The following is a 17,180-nucleotide window of genomic DNA, read 5'->3' as shown; positions in this document are numbered from 1 at the left end:
CATTTATGACTCTCATTTGGAAACAGATGGGTTTTAGATTGAAGGATAGTTTCCATGGCTGTTTTTTGTGTTAGCAATAATAACCTTTTGTTGACTTTGCTGATAAAGAAATATGATCTGTAGTGGGCGCTCCAGGAGATAAATTCACACAGAGTTACTCTCAGACTGTTGTTAGCCCTTTGCCTTTCACCCTTGTCCTTGAGTGGTGTTGACTGTGGGTTGCTCTCCCACACTGTAGACCCATCTGTTTTTCCTGGAATGAAATCAGCAAATAGAATCTTTTACTTATACTTCATAGAAAAGCAAGGGATTTGAAATAAACTTTTACATGTTATCCTCTTTATTCACATATTTTTATCTATTTTGTTTCATATTCTCTAAAGCCTTGGATTTTTCTGCCTGTTTACTGTAGAGTCATACTGTTTTCTCTGGTATTTAATAAAATGATTCTTTTGAATTCTGATCCTTAAGGCATATATGAATTAGCATTTTTTAAGATGATGTTTATTAAATGACAGAATGTGTCACTGAAAGTCAATATTTAGCATTTGGTATATTCCCCTCCCTCTTACACATCCTACACTTTCAGTATAAGCATTATTGATTTTAAGATACACCTTTGATATACTTATGGGTTTTGGAGAATAAAAAAGCACTATCTTTTTTTAAAAAAAATTATTTATTTATTTGAAAGGTAGAACACAGAGCGAGGGAGAGACAAAGGTCTTCCATCCTGGTGCACTTCTAAAATGGCCGCAAAGGCTGGAGCTGGCCGCTTGGAAGCCAGGAGCCAGCAGGTTTTTCTGGGTCTCCCACGTGGGTGCAGGGCCCCAAGCACTTGTGCCATCTCCTACTGCTTTCCCAGGTAGTAGGCAGAGAGCTGGATTGGAAGAGGAGCAGCCAGGACATGAACCAGCACCCATATGGAATGCCAGTGTTGAAGTTGCTACTGCACTACCACGCCCAACAAAAATTTTTATACAAATTCATTTTTGAAGTAGAAGCAGTTGAATCCACTGACATTTTTATGTAACTGGCCAGAAAAAGCTATTGCCATTTACTAACCAATGTATCTTTTATTATTATTATTATTTGACAGGTAGAGTTATAGACAGTGAGAGAGATAGAGAGAAAGGTCTTCCTTCCGTTGGTTCACTCCCCAAATGGCCGCTACAGCCGGCGCTGCGCTGATCCAAAGCCAGGAGCCAGGTGCTTCTTCCTGGTCTCCCATGCGAGTGCAGGGGCCCAAGCACTTGGGCCATCCTCCACTGCCTTCCCGGGCCACAGCAGAGAGCTGGACTGGAAGAGGAGCAACCGGGACTAGAACCTGGCGCCCATGTGGGATGCTGGTGCCGCAGGTGGAGGATTAATCAAGTGAGCCATGGCGCCGGCCCCCTAACCAATCTATCTTGTAATGAGTTGTTGCTATCCTCCTAGATGGCATGGAAATTAGAGACAAAAATCCAGTGCGTAATGGCCTGAATATTTCTGTGCAGCTCTTTTACTGGTAGAAAAGCTTGTATAAAATAATTATATCCAATGCTCTCACAGGTTTTCTTACAAAATACTTGTAACTTCACTGAAGGATTAGATCATGGTATTTCATCAGTTACAAAGTACATATTTTCTCCCTACATTTTTAGACTTTTTTAAAAAAGATTTATTTACTTGAGAGTCAGAGTTACAAAGGGAGGGTGAAACAGGGATAGAGGTCTTCTATCCTCTGGTTTACGCCCCAAATGGCCACAATGGCCAGAATAGAGCCTATTCAAAGCCAGGATCCTTGAGCTTCTACCGGGTCTCCCATGTGGGTTCAGGGACCCAAGCACTTGGGCTATCTTTCACTGCTTTTCCAGGCTATCAGCATGGGAGTTGGATTGCAAGTGGAGCAGCTGGGACTTGAACCAGCACCTATAGGGCTGCCAGCGCCACAGGCAGTGGCTTAACCTCCTATGCCACAACCCCGGCCCCCATTCTTAACATTTTTAAAATCAAGCTACTCTTTATAATAGTCCTTGGCATCTTACAAATGTCCAGATGGCAGTTAAAAGGTTGTTCATAACTTTCTGTATTGTTGTCACTTCATTTGAATCATGTGTGTTATTGTATGAGTTGAGTTCAGTTGCCATGTACAGTGTCTTCCAGAAGAGCACCTGTGATTTGGTATTGAACACAGTGCACACAAATGGCATGGACTCCGAAGCTAGGCACAGCTTAGAATAAAGCAAATATTCATTCTTGAAGACATGCCTATAATTCCTTATTTTCTTGGAGTGCCATGACCAAGTGTAAAAGGAAAATACTTTAGTAGATGAAGTTGCTATTTTTTTTAAAAAAAAAATCTATCTATCTATCTATCTATCTATCTATCTATCTATTTATTTGAAAGAGTTACAGAGAGGGAGATTTTTTTTTCTTTTCTTTTTTCTTTTCTGAGAGAGAGAGAGAGAGAGAGAGAGAGATTGATTCTGTCTACTCGTTCACTCCCCAAATGGCCACAACAGCCAGGACTGGGCTAGGCTGAAGCCAGGAACAAGGAGCTTCATCCATGTCTTCAACACGGGTACAAGGTTTCAAGCACTTGTACCATCTTCCAGTGCTTTCCCAAACACACTAGCAGGGAGCTGGTTCAGAAGTGGAGCAGCTGGGACTCCAACTGGTGCCCATATGGGATGCTGGCACTGCAGGCAGCGGCCTCACCCACCATGCCACAGTGCCAGCCCTGCTGTGTTATGTTTTTGTTAGTGAGATCTTTGTTAAAGGACTGCCTATCACAGGTCACGAAAAAAATAAAATCAATAAAAGGTAATCTAAAAGGCCATTAAGACTTTCAGGTCTGCTTCATTGGAAGAATATCTCTGAGCTCTAAATGACTGCATAATTTCTTGATGACACAAGAATCAAAGTCATGTTCAAGTAATTCTGAAATGTTGGAAGTCTTAGGTATATATCAGTGTATTTCACTTAAAATTTTTTGACATGTTTATAAAAGTCTATCCCCAAAGCCAGAATTGTTTTTCTAAATACAACATAAAAATTTCAAGTAATAGAAAAACATTTTCACACTTTTAATTGATGATGCTTTTATTTTCAGTGATATATCTCATCTTATTGATTTAGTGTCTTGCTAATTTGTTTTTGTAACTATAAAAAGCAGTTCTTGATGTGATTTTTGCAGGTGCCTAATGGATAAGAACTTCGTTAGGATTGGGAAATGGTTTGTCCGACCCTATGAAAAGGATGAAAAGCCAGTTAACAAAAGGTGAGTTTTACAGTGCTCTTGGCCTTCTGATTTCTTTTGGACCACAGCTTTCTTTGGGGAAGGGTTGGGTGGGTAGCTTATTTATTTCTTAATAATGTTAGAGGTTTAGATGTACTAAAATATGTTTTTGGATCACAATGTTATTAAATGTTGGATTATTAAATTTTTCTTTAATATTAAAAATTGGACTAGAAAGATGATTGTTAATATACTTATATCTAAATCAATTATGACCACACTATTTGAGAGTGAGATATTTTATTTTGTGATTTTTCATTATTCTTGCTCATTTTTCTTCCTTAAACTATTATATGGTATAACTGTAAAAACAGCCAAGTGAATTAAAATAGTGAAAATTTTGATGTTCCTTAAAGTATCTTAACATGCTCTTGACTATGTAAAATTCCAGGACTGAATTGTTTCTGTAAACCTAAACTTTTAGCTACAATTTGTATGTGTGAGTATACGAGCAGTCCTTGATACAAAACAAGCGTGGAGTTTAGCTCAATCAAATCAGAATCAGAGTAATTACCTTACTTACCTCTCAGTATAGCATAGAATTAGTTGAAATCATAAGTGGATGGTGATTATTTCATGTCGAAGAGCATAGCACATAGTCTCGATTCTGTTTACTGTCATTGTGCTTGCCCTAAGCCAAGTGTTCCTGCAACCAGCTTTTGATTAGCGCTCTCTGAAACCTTATATAGTAGCCTTAAGGTTAAGTCTTTTCTATTACTTGATAGAATTACAGCTAGTAGCTCTTGCCCTCTTTGGAACTTTTACTCTCTAAACTTTCCCAGTTGCTACCACAGATTTAATTAGTAGTCTTTCCCCCAACGTATCTGTCTTAAAGCTTTAATGAAATTGCTGTGGGATCTCCTCAATAACAAAATTTAAAATTTAGATCCCCCAATCATATAAATCATATAAATATAGATTGGCCATTTTCTTTGCCAAATCACTGTGAACTTTGAAATATTTTCCTTTTTTAGTACATTTAAAATCTCTTAGGACTTATAAAATCTTATAGCACACAGGTGTATGTACATCAAATTTTACCTTTTAGAAAGGTAGCCATGTATATGAATGTGATTATTAAAAGTGTGACTCTGTTTATGGAGACTTTGATTGATGGAGCAGGATTTTTTTTTCTGTACAGTCAGCCCTTCTGTCCATGGCTTCCACATGCTTGGATTCCAGCAATAGTGGGTTGAAAATACTCAACACTTGTGTCTGTACAGACTGTACAGACTTTTTTTTTGTTATTCTCTAAACAATGTCATATAATAGCATTTACATTGTATCAGGTGTTTTTTATTTCCCAAGATATTTCACATATTTGTTACTGAACCAACACCCCAGTCATACTCTCATTCAGATGTGTCCAGCTGTCCAGACAATAGTGATACCTTCAATATGATGTGGTTAAGATGGTGACAGTGATAACAGCATAAATATGTGTGCCACTGCCCTCTGGAGTACAGTTCCATAATAGACCCAGCTTGGTTCTTTGTGTTCTCTTGGAGTTTTTTTTTTTTTTTTTTTCTGATTTTACTGCCACTTTTCATCCAAATCCTTTGGAAAATAGGAGGATTTTGTTTTGCTTTTTGGCCAGGAAATCTGAAAGTCTTGTGAGAAGACATGGCAAGGAAGTCAGGTACATTTACCATGAGTGTGGAAAAAAGGAATAAATATATTAGATGTTATAAGTAATCTAAAGATTTTTCAAATATACAGGATGATAAGTTATATGCCAGTAGAGTGCTGTTTTGTATGAGGGATCTGAGTATACTGTGATTTGGGTATGCTGGGATAGGGCTGGACCCAACACCCTGTGACTTTGGCTCTTGAGGGATAAATATATACTGATTTAGCTTAACCTAATTATGAATATGTTCTTGGATTTTTATTTCCAAATCTTGCATTTAAGTTAAATGTACAGAGGACTTAGATTTTCCAAGTGGTTACAGTTTTGGCTTTCATGTTTGTAAGTGGAAGTGAATAACCATGGCATGATTCAGCACAGTAGCTGTCTTGTCCAGTCTTCCTTGCCTCCTCATGCTTAGTATGGATTCTCACAGAGCCAGTCACAAAACTTTGAATCATCAGATATAGCTGTTTGGGTGAATTGACAGCCACTAGGGGATGAAGAGGAAGTGTAGAAATGAAACAAGAATCGAAGGAGTAGCGATTAGTAATCATGTATTAATAGTAAAACTGTTGAAAAAGTCACATAGAGTGACCAGTTTATTTTATAGAGTTTGTATATCTTAACACTTCATTTAGAATCTAAAAGTTTTTATAAGTTTAGCAAGCCAAATGTCAATAATACATGTAACATATTTAAATATTTGATTTGCTATAACCATGAGGCTGCTGATCTCTGAGTAGTATAACAAATTATTTCTAGACTTTCTATTCATGATTGAATGTCAAAGTTTTGTCTTGTGTAGAATTTCAGAAGAGATTAACAATTAGAAAAAAAATTTAACCAAAACCAAGTTTTATAAGTTGGCATCTGCTGTAATAAAGTTGTATTCAGTGTGATGCCTTTTTCCTCTTATTCTCTGAGTGGAAAAGAGAGCCTCTCTCCTGTTGCCTGTTGGAATGGAATCTGGGTGTCAGGTGTTCTGAATGGACAGGGTGACGCTGTGGAGGGGCACTGAGAATTAGAAGAGAGGTGGGTGCGCATCCCATTTTCTCTTTACAAATTCATTTGGGACAAGTTGTATAGTTTCTATGGATGGGACTTTTCTGGTTTTTTGCTGTTACCAAATTTAAAATAGCAATTATTACCTTAAAAGGCTATTATGATAATTATATGGCAGTTTATAATTTTGTTGAGATAAACTGAAAATGAGTCAAATTAATTTTCCTTAAGGTTTTTTTATACGTATCTTGGTGATCAGGAGGGAGGAAAATTTGCTGCCCAGTACTAAACAGATTGTATGTACAAAATTAGTATTTTAGAAGTTCTCTTATTTGATGCTATTAATTATAGATAAAAGGAGTATGCATAATAGAATAATATTCTAAATATACAGTGTAATATTAACATTTATACTTTGTAAAATTAATTATAAGTGCAGTATATCACACTGCATACTTTAAGTAGCTAAAATAACTATAATAGCAGAGACAAATATATTGAGAATGAGTTCAATGTATTATTAATACAATTTCTTGTGCTGCAATTTCCTTTCATTTTTTATTAAAGATTTCTTTTATTTATTTGAATGACAGAGTTACAGAGAGAGGTAGAGCCAGAGAGAGAGAGAGAGGTCTTTCATCTGCTGGTTCATTCCCCAAATGGCTGCAATGGCCAGAACTGAGCTGATCTGAAGCCAGGCCCAGAAGCTTCTTCCAGGTCTCCCATGTTGGTGCAGGGGACCCAAGGACTTGGGTCGTCTTCCACCACTTTTCGAGGCCATAATAGGGAGCTGGATTGGAAGTGGAGCAGCCAGGATTTGAACCAGAGCCCATATGGGATGCTGGCACTGCAGGCCAGGGTTTTAACCCACTGGGCCACAGCACTGGCCCTGTCCTTACATATTGACAACAAACAAATCACTTGCTTGTGGACTTACAAGTTTTAATTTGTAGAATTAATGTTTTTAATTTGTAGAATGAATGGTAATTCTAAAAAATATACACTCATGTATTAAATTTTTTTGACTTTTGTATCTCTGGGAAAATAATAAATAGGAAAGAAAACTTTGGCTTTATCATAAATGGTTGTGACAAGTAAAATCAAACATTCAAAATTTCTACCTTTTTTTTTAAAAATACTGATTTATTTATTTGAAAGCCAGAGATACAGAGAGGGAAGGAGGGAGGGAGAGAGAGAGAGAGGGAGAGAGAGAGAGGGAGGGAGGGAGAGGAAGAGAGGGAGAGAGGGAGAGAGGGAGAGAGGGAAGTGGAAGTCTTCCATCTGCTTGTTCACTCCCTAGATTGTCGCAATGCCTGGAGATACACCGATCTGAAACCAGGAGCCAGGAGCTTCTTCTGGGTCCCCATGTAGGTGCAGGGGCCTAAGGACTTGGGCCATCTTTCATTGCTTTTCCAGGCCATAGCAGAGAACTGGCTGGGAAGTGGAGCAGCCGGGATTCAAACAGGGATCCAGTGGCTTTACCTGCTACACCACAGCATTGGCCCCTTCACTTAAAAAAAAAAAAAAAAAAAAAAAAAAGACTGAATGACTGACCCATTCATTCATTCATTCATCAGAATTACAGAGAGAGGGAGAGACAGAGACAGAGAGATCTTCTATCATTTGCCTCACTTCCCAAATGGCCACCACAGCCAGGGCTGGGCCAGCCTGAAGCCAGGAGCCAGGAGCTTCCTCTGGGTCTTCCACGTGGATGCAGGGTTCCAAGCATTTGGGCCATCTTCCTGCTGCTTTCCCAAGCACATTAGCAGGGAGCTGAAGGATCAGTCAGGATTTGAACCAGAGCCCATAGGGATGCCAATGCTGCAGATGGCAGCTTTACCTGCTGTGCCATAGCTCCTACCCTAAAATTTCTGCTTTCTGAAATCTGTGTTGAACTGGAAAAAGCCATTGCATTCAAAATTCTCAAACACTTGAAAACAAATGTGTAAAAAACAAGTTAATTTTATTTTTAGAAGAAATTATTCTTGTAATTGCGGTTCTTTTATTGGAAAGATACTTGATTTCCAGTTTACCTGTAGTTTTACACCACATTTTATTACTGAAGAATTTGTAATCATGACTTCAGACTTTGAATGATATTTTTAGCAAAATAATTGATTGCTACCAATAGTTTATAAGTGTGACCTTTTTCTGGTATCAGATGTAACTTTATAAACTAAGTTAAAACAAATACCAAGTTGCTAGTCCATTTTCTGAATTAATTTGACAACACTTTCTTATGGGCAATCCTGCCCAACTTTTGATTGATATTCCAAAGAGCCCCGCATGTTTTCAAATATTCTAATTACTTCTTTACATGCCAATAGCACATACACATTTGAAGTATATTATTTTGATTGTGTTTGGCTTGTTTTATTTGAATATTTTCTGTCCCCTTAAGTCTGAAATTATTTCTTTAACTTCTTTTTGTTCTTATCAATCATTGACTTTTTTATCTTTTAAAGTAAAATTTGTTTAAATATATGCTGCATAGTTTCAAGAGGAATTTGAAATATATTGCAGTAAGAGCTATACCTTGTGTTTTTGCTCCATTAGAGAGGTTGAGGGAATGCCTTTGTTGGGATTCCTTTTATTATTCCTGCTAGAGAACTGAAACTAAGCTGGAAACAAAGACCTCTTTGTTCACTACACCATCAATCCAGAAATACTGATGATCTTCCATTAACTATTTGACCTGTGGGACTCATGGAGTCCCTCTGGATTTCAGTTTCAGCACTTATTATTTCTGAAATGTCTTTCAGCTTTCAGGTTATCTGATTCTATGAAAATTATAAAGACCAGGCATTTCCTACTCCCAGAGATCTATGGAAATGTGTATATTTAGGTGTTGGATTATTGGTTTGTTGTATGACACTGACCAGTGCATTGTGGGATGATTAGCAGCCTCCCTGGTTCTCACCTGCAAGCTGCTAATGGCACCATACTCCCTTAGTTGTGACAACCAAGGAAGTCTCCAGATGTTTTCAGATGTCCTGAGGAGGCTAGAAAGCTCCTGCTTTATAATCACTGTGTTAATCTTAGCTACACTTTTTTTAAAAAAGATTTATTTTATTTATTTGAAAGGCAGAGTTGCAGAATCGAAGAGAGGTCTTCCATCTGCTGGTTCACTCCCCAATCTCCCATGTGGGTTCAGGGGCCCAAGCACTTGGGCCATCTTCTGCTTTCCCAGGCCACAGCAGAGAGCTGGATCAGAAGTGGAGCAGTTGGGACTAAAATCAGCGCCCATATGGTATGCTGGCAACAACACAGAGGCTTAGCCCACTATGCCACAACGCCTGCTCCTAGCTGAGCTTTTGAGAGTCTGCCTCATGCACATGGTTGAGGAGTCAGAGACTTGGACAGTTTGTCGCTGATTTTTTTTTCTTCCTAGGATTTCCTTTCTCATGTTTGACAGCTCTCTTGAACTCAGTCCTCTGTTTCTTCAAGACAGTAAGGCTCAGGGTGCAGGGTTTCCCTCAATTTTAGCTACGCTATATGGTTCAGTATGCCCTCGTGTTAAAAAATATTGAAAAAGAGAGAGTGAGAGAGACACGATGATACACATTTTTGAGTATCCACTAACTAGGTTTCTGCCTGCAATTTGGTAGCTAAGTTTTTACCAGAGTTTAATATTTCCTTCAGAGTTTATTTAGAGGTAAGGACATATTGTTATGGAAGGAGCTACATTTATTACTGCCTGAAGTGAAACCTGATGAATATTTTAGGACATAAAATTTTAATTTGCTTTGTTATTGACCTGTTAGTTATGTTTTACCTGTTCTTACATTGTTTATCTATTAAGAGTGTATTGCAGTGAGTTAAGCTGATGCTTGGGACACCCACATCCCATTTTGCAATCCCTGATTCAAGTCCCAGCTGCTCTACTTCCCATCCAGTTTGCATCCTGAGAAGCAGATGATGGTTCAAATGACTGAGGCCCTTTGACTCACATGGGAGACATGGATAAAGTTCCCTGCGTCCTGGCTGTGGTCTGGCTGTTGTAGCCATTTGGGAAGTGAACTAGCACATGGAAGAACTCTCTCTCTCTATCTCTTTGCCTTTCAAGTAGATGAAAATAAACAAAAGTAAACATCTTAAAAAATGATATCAGTTGGCCCTTGGGACTGAATCACCTTGGGTTAAAGAAATGATACCTAGGACCAGTGCTGTAGCATAGTAGGTTAAGTTTCCACCTGCAGGATCAGCATCCCATATGGGTGCCAGTTCAAGTCCAAGCTTCTCACTTCCCATCTGGTTTCCTGCTATCACCTGGGAAAGCACTGGAAGATGGTCCAAAGTGCTTGGGTCCCTGTACCCATGTAGGAGATCCAGAAGAAGCTCCTGGCTTCAGATCAGCGCAGCCTAATCCATTCTGGCCATTTGGGGAGTGAACCAGGAGATAGAGGACCTCTCTTTCTGTGTCTTCTCTCTGTCTGTAACTCTGTTCTCAAATAAATAAATTAAGGGGGCCGGCGCTATGGCACAGCTGGTAGGGCTGCTGCCTGCAGTGCCTGATCCCATATGGATGCTGGTTCAAGACCCGGCTGCTCAACTTCCGATCCAGCTCTCTGCTGTGGCCTGGGAAAGCAGTAGAAGATGGCCCAGGTCCTTGGGCCCCTGCACCCACGTGGGAGACCCAGAGGAATCTCCTGGCTCCTGGATTTGGATCAGCGCAGCCCCAACCATTGTGGCCACTTGGGGAGTGAACCAGTGGTTGGAAGACTCTCTCTCTCTCTCTGTCTGTCTCTCCTTCTCTCTCTGTGTAACTCTGACTTTTAAATAAATAAGTAAATCTTAAAAAAATAAATAAATTAATTTTTTTAAAAAAAAGATGATACCCATTTTCTCGGTAACTTCAATATTTGAATAATATGTGAATTTTTATAATTTATTTACTCAATGACTTTTGTCCTTTATTTTGTTTTAAAGATATTAATGTTTTAGACTCATGTTTAGAATTTATAAACATTATCCATCTTTTAAAAATTAACAGACATGAATGGTCTTTATTATGTATTGATATTTACATAAAATTTTCCTGAGGCACTTTCAATTTTTAATTAATTTATAGAAAAGTAAGTTGGGGGAGATCTCCCATCCACTCACTTGCTCTCCAGATCTCTGTACTGCCAAAACTGGGGCTGCCTGCAGCCTGGAGGCAGGAGCTTCTTCAGGTTGTCTCCTGGGTAGCAGGGACCAACATACTGGAACTATGTCCTGCTGCCTCCTGGAGTGTGTATTAGCATGAGATTGGAACTGGGAGCTGAGCTGGAACTCCAGTCCCACTGAAAGTCCACCCTTAAAGTGTTTGCTTAATTTATTTAAGAGAGAGGTAGTCAGACAAAGAATAAGTGATACAGAGAACCTTAGAGTGAAGTGAGGCACTGCTAGAACTTTGTGCTCTATAAGTCCCTGTTACTTCAAGTAGGGAATGAGGCAGGCCAGTTAGAGGAAGGAAGGAAGGTCTAGACAGTGACCAAATAGTCTGCAAAGCAAACTATGGGGGTTGTGAGGGCATTGAAAGGAGGAGTCTTGGACAGGACTGTCTACTTAGTTTTAGTACATTGTTGGTTAATGGACTCCTTTCTTTGAAAGGTGTGATCAGGTTCAATAATAATGTGTCTGACTATGGCACCTGTATAACAGGTTGGCAGCTAATAGGAAAGCATTAAAGATTAGAGTTAGATTTCAGGACATTTTTCTTTCCCGTTAGGCAAGAGTGTTCATTTCTGAAAAGAATGTTAAGACTACAGTTTGAGATTGCTGCTTTTGGTTGGGTTTTAAAACTTAATTAAAAATGTTAAGGTTGTAAAGTAAATTGCATTTAATCTAAAATCAATGAACCTTAGTTTGCTTTTATTTTATTTTATTTTTTTGTAAAAATAAAATTGTTTAGAATTGAATAACATAAGTGTCTTATATAGAAGCAAATGTGATTATTGTTTAATGGTGGCTGTTTACTATTAGTAATGAAAATGGTAGTAGTAGTATTTAGAAAAAATTAAGAATAGGGCCTGCAGCACCAGCATCCTGTATGGGCCCTGGTTCGAGTCCCAGGTGCTCCACTTCCAATCTGACTCCTTGCTGATATGCTTAGGAAAGCAGCAGAGGATGGCCCAAGTCCTTGGGCCTCTGCAACCCATGTGGGAGACTGGAGGAGACCCCTGGTTCCTGGCTTTGTCCTGGTCCAGCCCCAACCATTGCAGCCATTTGGGACATGGACCAGTGGATGGAAGATTCTCAGTCAGTCTCTCTTGCTCTCTCTCTCCCACCTCTTCCTCTTTTCCTCCCTCTCCTCCCTTCTCTCTCTATCTCAGACTGCAAATAAAAAAATTAATAATTAAGGTAATTTTTATGATTTTATTATATAAATAGAGGAATTTTACTATTCAGATATTTGTGAATCAGTTTTATACATGATTTGCATTAAATGAGATGTGTTCTATAAATTTTTTAAAGTAATTAAAATATAAGAAATGTCGTATGTTCATTTGACTCCTAAAATATTGACATAGGCTATTCTCTATTTTTAAAGAACTTTTCTTGGCCGGCGCCGCGGCTCACTAGGCTAATCCTCCGCCTTGCGGCGCCGGCACACCAGGTTCTAGTCCTGGTCGGGGCGCCGGATTCTGTCCCAGTTGCCCCTCTTCCAGGCCAGCTCTCTGCTGTGGCCAGGGAGTGCAGTGGAGGATGGCCCAAGTGCTGGGCCCTGCACCCCATGGGAGACCAGGATAAGTACCTGGCTCCTGCAATCGATCGGCACGGCGCGCTGGCTGCGGCGGCCATTGGAGGGTGAACCAATGGCGAGAAAGGAAGACCTTTCTCTCTCTCTCTCTCTCTCTCTCTCACTGTCCATTCTGCCTGTCAAAAAAAAAAAAAAAAAAAAAAGAAAGAAAGAAAAAAAAGAAAAGAACTTTTCTTTATAAATGTTTGAAGCCACCTTGATTTTGTTGCCAGTCTCTTATAGGACTAAAAATTTTGAGAGTATATAGTGTACATTACAACAATTTAACTTACTTATTTAGTGTTTTAGAAAGCTAAAAGTTATTATGAAAACAAAGCTTTTAAGGGGTTCTTAGAAATGATTGGAGTGATTTCTAAGACTGTCAATAGTGTCGGCTTACAAATTCATTGAAGATTTTATTGATAGTTGTATGAGGTTAGGTATAATAGCTTAGTGCTTGTGTTTAAAGAAGGTCATGGGAAACTCTGAGTGCTAAGAAATCTTGTCGGATAATGTGATTTTCTGACTTTATTCTGCTTGCAATCACTGTCCCTGTTGATTCTTCTGTTAGACTACTTTGGGTGTGTCACTGTCTAACACTGGGACATGATGTGGTGTCACTTGTGTGTAGGATGCTGCCTGACCTTCCCCTGGCATTCCTGCTCACCAGCAGAAGCCTTTTTGTCCAGCCACGGTTGCCTTCAGAATTCCTAGCATGTTCTTCGCTCCTTCTTTGTTCGCACTCCTTCTCTCCCATCCTGTCTTCCCTGGCAGCTCAAGTTAACTTTGATCTCTCTTCCTTGAGTGGCTCTCCTGAGGCAACTTTTCTAGCTATCTCTTCTGATATTTTGCTTCCAAATTTATCAAAAGCATGATTTTACTGCTATTGTGATATGTGTGTGTGTTTAATTTTATCTCCTCTTGAATATATACTACAGAAAATTATAATTTATTCTCTTCCCTCTATCCCCATTTCTAGGTTATTTCTAAATTGACTCTTTAAAAACATAATTCTGTTTGTGTGTGTGTGTGTCCACATTGAGTGTGTGTATCATTGTTTTCCCTTTCTTTCTACTCTACATCATGATAATTCCCAGCACAACAGTTATTACAGGTTTTGTTGAATTGAATGGAATATATATACTTTTCCTTCATTAAATCTGTTTACTATATCCTAGAATAAAAATATAAAATGAGGTTTGAAAGGTCATCTAACATAAAACAAAATATTGTTATGTTATTAAAACAAACATTTGCTTCACTGTTTTTTTCCTCAAGATTGATTTATTAAAAGGGAAGGTGAGAGGGAGAGAGAGATCTGCCAGTCTACTCCCCAAAGAGCTGCAACAGGCAGGACTGAGCCAGGCTGAAACCAGGAGCCAGGAACTCCAAGCACTTAGGTCATCATCTGCTCCCTTCCCTAGCACTTTAGCAGGGAGCTGGGTGGGAAGCAGAGCAGCTGGGACTCCAACCAGTACTGCATATCAGATGCCTGCATTGCAAGTGACAGCTTAACCTGCTGGGCCACAACACTGGCCACAGCTATTTTTACCTTGGTGTTAAAAGATGATCCTTTAAGATGTTTTATAAAAAGTTAAAAGTCTTTGATTCTTATAGTTATTCATTTTTCCATTTGTATTAATTTTTTTATTGAGTAGAGCACTTGTACTCTTTTTTTTTAAGGTTTATTTTATTTATTTGAAAGATAGAGCTACAGAGGTAGAAACAGAGAGAGAGGTCTTCCATTTGATGGTTCATTCCCCATTTGGCTGGAGCTGCACCAATCTGAAGCCAGAAGCTAGGAGCTTCTTCCAGATCTCCTACCTGGGTGCAGGGGCCCAAGGAGTTGGGCCATCTTCTACTGCTATCTCAGGCCATAGCAGAGAGCTGGATTGGAAGAGGAGCAGCCTGGACTAGAACTGGCACACATATGGGATATTGGTGCTTCAGGCCAGGGCTTTAATCCACTGCACCACAGCACCAGCCCCTAGCACTTGTACTCTTTATGATGCTACTTTAGTGCACATTTTCCTTGGCAGAAAGCATGTTACCCTCCTGAGTTATGTTCCCTGTTTTGCTTGATATAAATTGCAGTTGTAGTTGAAATAGCCTAACACATTTTCGAATCTTAATATGCCTCATAAAAAATGCACACACATGAAAAATCTTACATAAAGCATTTTTCTTTATCTACCAGTGACTGGTTCACTCCCCAAATGCCTGCAACAGCCAGTGCTGAATGAGGCTGAAGCTGGGAACTCAATCTGAGTCTCCCGTGTGGGTGACAGGTGCCCAAATACTTGAGCCGTCATCTGCTGCTTCTCTGGATATACACTAGCAGGAAGTTAGGATCACGAACAGAGCCAGGACTCAAAGCCAGGCACTCTATATGTAGTGTGCATTCCAAGTTGCGTCTTTGTCAAATGCCTGCCCCAAACTCGGCTTCTAAAAATAGAGTTATATCTAGATATACAGGAAAAGGACAAATTTAGTACTTTAAGGTACAGTTTGCTAAAAGTTAAAATCAGAATTTGAATGCAAATGTAATGAACAAATGCCAAACGTTTTAATAACTCATTAATTACTAATTACAGTTATTTTATTAATTATTATATTTTATTAATATTATATTTTATTAATTTAATTTTATTAATTAAAATAATTAATTATTTTATTAATTATTTTATTTTATTGTTTTATTTTATTAATTACAGTTGATGTTAGAATCAGTTCAGAGAATATTTTTTCGTAGCTAAGTCTTTATTGAAAATTTAGACTATTAGGATAAGATTGGTGAGTTAGGCAGAAAACTAATGAATATCCTCATGACTGTAAGTCAGAGTTAGGGCTTGCTTTTTGTCAGGGCAGACTTACTTCTACTAGACAAAAATAAAAATAAATCTACAAGTCAATATGTACCTTTACTGAATCTGAAACTTGTAAAAAATGATAAAGTGTAGGTTGTGCTGAACACTCTCTCCTAAATCAGAAGGTCCTAACATTATTGATTCGTGGTGTCCTTAGTACCTTGTCCTTTTTTTTTTTTCCAGGGTATTATTCATCCAGCTGAAATACTCAGCAGTTCCATTTATTAAGTACTTAAGTCTCAGTATCTCTAATTTTGTAGATAGTTGAGCAAATAATGCACATGTAGAAATGTGTTGAAATAAAAAAATTTATCCTTAAATTTCTTTTTTAAAATTTATTTTATTTATTTGAAAGGTAGAGTTAGAGAGAGAGAGAGAGGGAAGAGACAGAGATAGAGACATCTTCCATCTGGTGATTTACTCCCCAGATGGCCACAACAGCTGGCTGAGCCAGACTGAAGCCAGGGAGCCACGAACTTCAACTGAATCTCCACGTGGGTACAGGGGCCCAAACACTTGGGCTGTCCTCCTCTGCCTTCCCAGGTACATTAAGAGGAAGCTGGATTGGAGTAGAGCAGCTGGAACTCAAACTGGCACCCATGTGAAATGCTGGCATTGTAGGCAGTGGCTTTACGTGCACCTCAATGTTGGCCCTCACAAATGGTTCTTACCATTTATATATGTTAAAAACATTTATATATATATATATATATATAACATTTAAAATTTATATATATGTGTTTTATATATATATATATATATATATCCATTGAGTGCCTGTACAACTTAAAACTTAGATCACGTTGGACATCACCGCTCTCATTTTCTGTCCACATGAATTTTACTTTGTATCATAGCTATGCTAGAAAATGAATTTTACAAAGATTTGATTTTACTTAAAGGAGTCATAGTGCAGTTTGATGTTGACCCTGAATTCTCATGACCATTTGTGTGGTCTCTGAGAAATATTGCTTTGTTTCCTTCAAAGTTTAATGTGAATTTGCTGCATTGTTGTGGGGTGCTTTAGTGCATAGTTTAGAAACTGAGGTTCTAGATAATCGCTGGATATACCTTTCTTCTTGTGTGACATTAAAAGGACAGGCTGTTTTCCTTTTGCCTTACTTGAGATTTTCGAATAAAATTTCATAGCAAGTACTTTGGGAGCTTCCAATGGGAAGCCTCATATTTCTTTCCATAAACTGCTTGTTGGATGGTGGTAGTGTCAGTTGATTGTACTGGAATCCTCTCTACTCTGTTAATCCAAGCCTTGCCAAGTATATGGAGAAGGTCATCCTGGGTCTCTACTGCTGTGATTTGCCAGTTGATTATGCCACTGTGATGTATTCAAGTTAAGAGTATAACATTTTCTAACTGTTTTGGTCTCAAAACACCTTTATTTATTATTTAGGAGCCCAGGGAGCTTTTGTTTATGTGATGTATATGGGTTATTAATATTTACTATAAAAATTAAAACAAAAGTTAAAATATTTATGATTTCACACCTAATTCTACCATATGTTAAGATAACCTCTCTCTCATTTTTAAAACTGAAGTGACTATTTTCAAAAACAGTGAGAGAAGAGGCAGTGTTTTTGCAAATCTTAAAGTTTGTCTTAAAGGAAAACAGATTTGTATTATAGTCTGTTGTGACAACACACATCATGGAAAATTCCATTA

General features: G+C 38.4%; 1 protein-coding gene across 5 annotated transcripts in view; it reads left to right on the top strand.

Annotated features, from left to right (window-relative positions):
* MED13L (mediator complex subunit 13L) overlaps positions 1-17,180 on the top strand; it is a 322,472-nt gene that overhangs the window by 186,661 nt on the left and 118,631 nt on the right. For all 5 annotated transcript variants that reach the window (XR_007911907.2, XM_051826600.2, XM_051826599.2 and 2 more), the window contains one exon: positions 3,179-3,262. Coding sequence is in view for 4 of the 5 variants with exons in the window: in XM_051826600.2 (XP_051682560.1) it covers positions 3,179-3,262 (84 nt within the window). In the remaining variant the exon portion in view is untranslated. The remainder of the gene's footprint in view (positions 1-3,178; positions 3,263-17,180) is intronic.

The sequence above is a fragment of the Oryctolagus cuniculus genome, chromosome 21 (genome assembly GCF_964237555.1).
Source record: "Oryctolagus cuniculus chromosome 21, mOryCun1.1, whole genome shotgun sequence".
NCBI lineage: Eukaryota > Metazoa > Chordata > Mammalia > Lagomorpha > Leporidae > Oryctolagus > Oryctolagus cuniculus.
The sequence above is the reverse complement of the archived record's forward strand: the minus strand, read 5'-3'. Positions and strand labels throughout refer to the sequence as shown.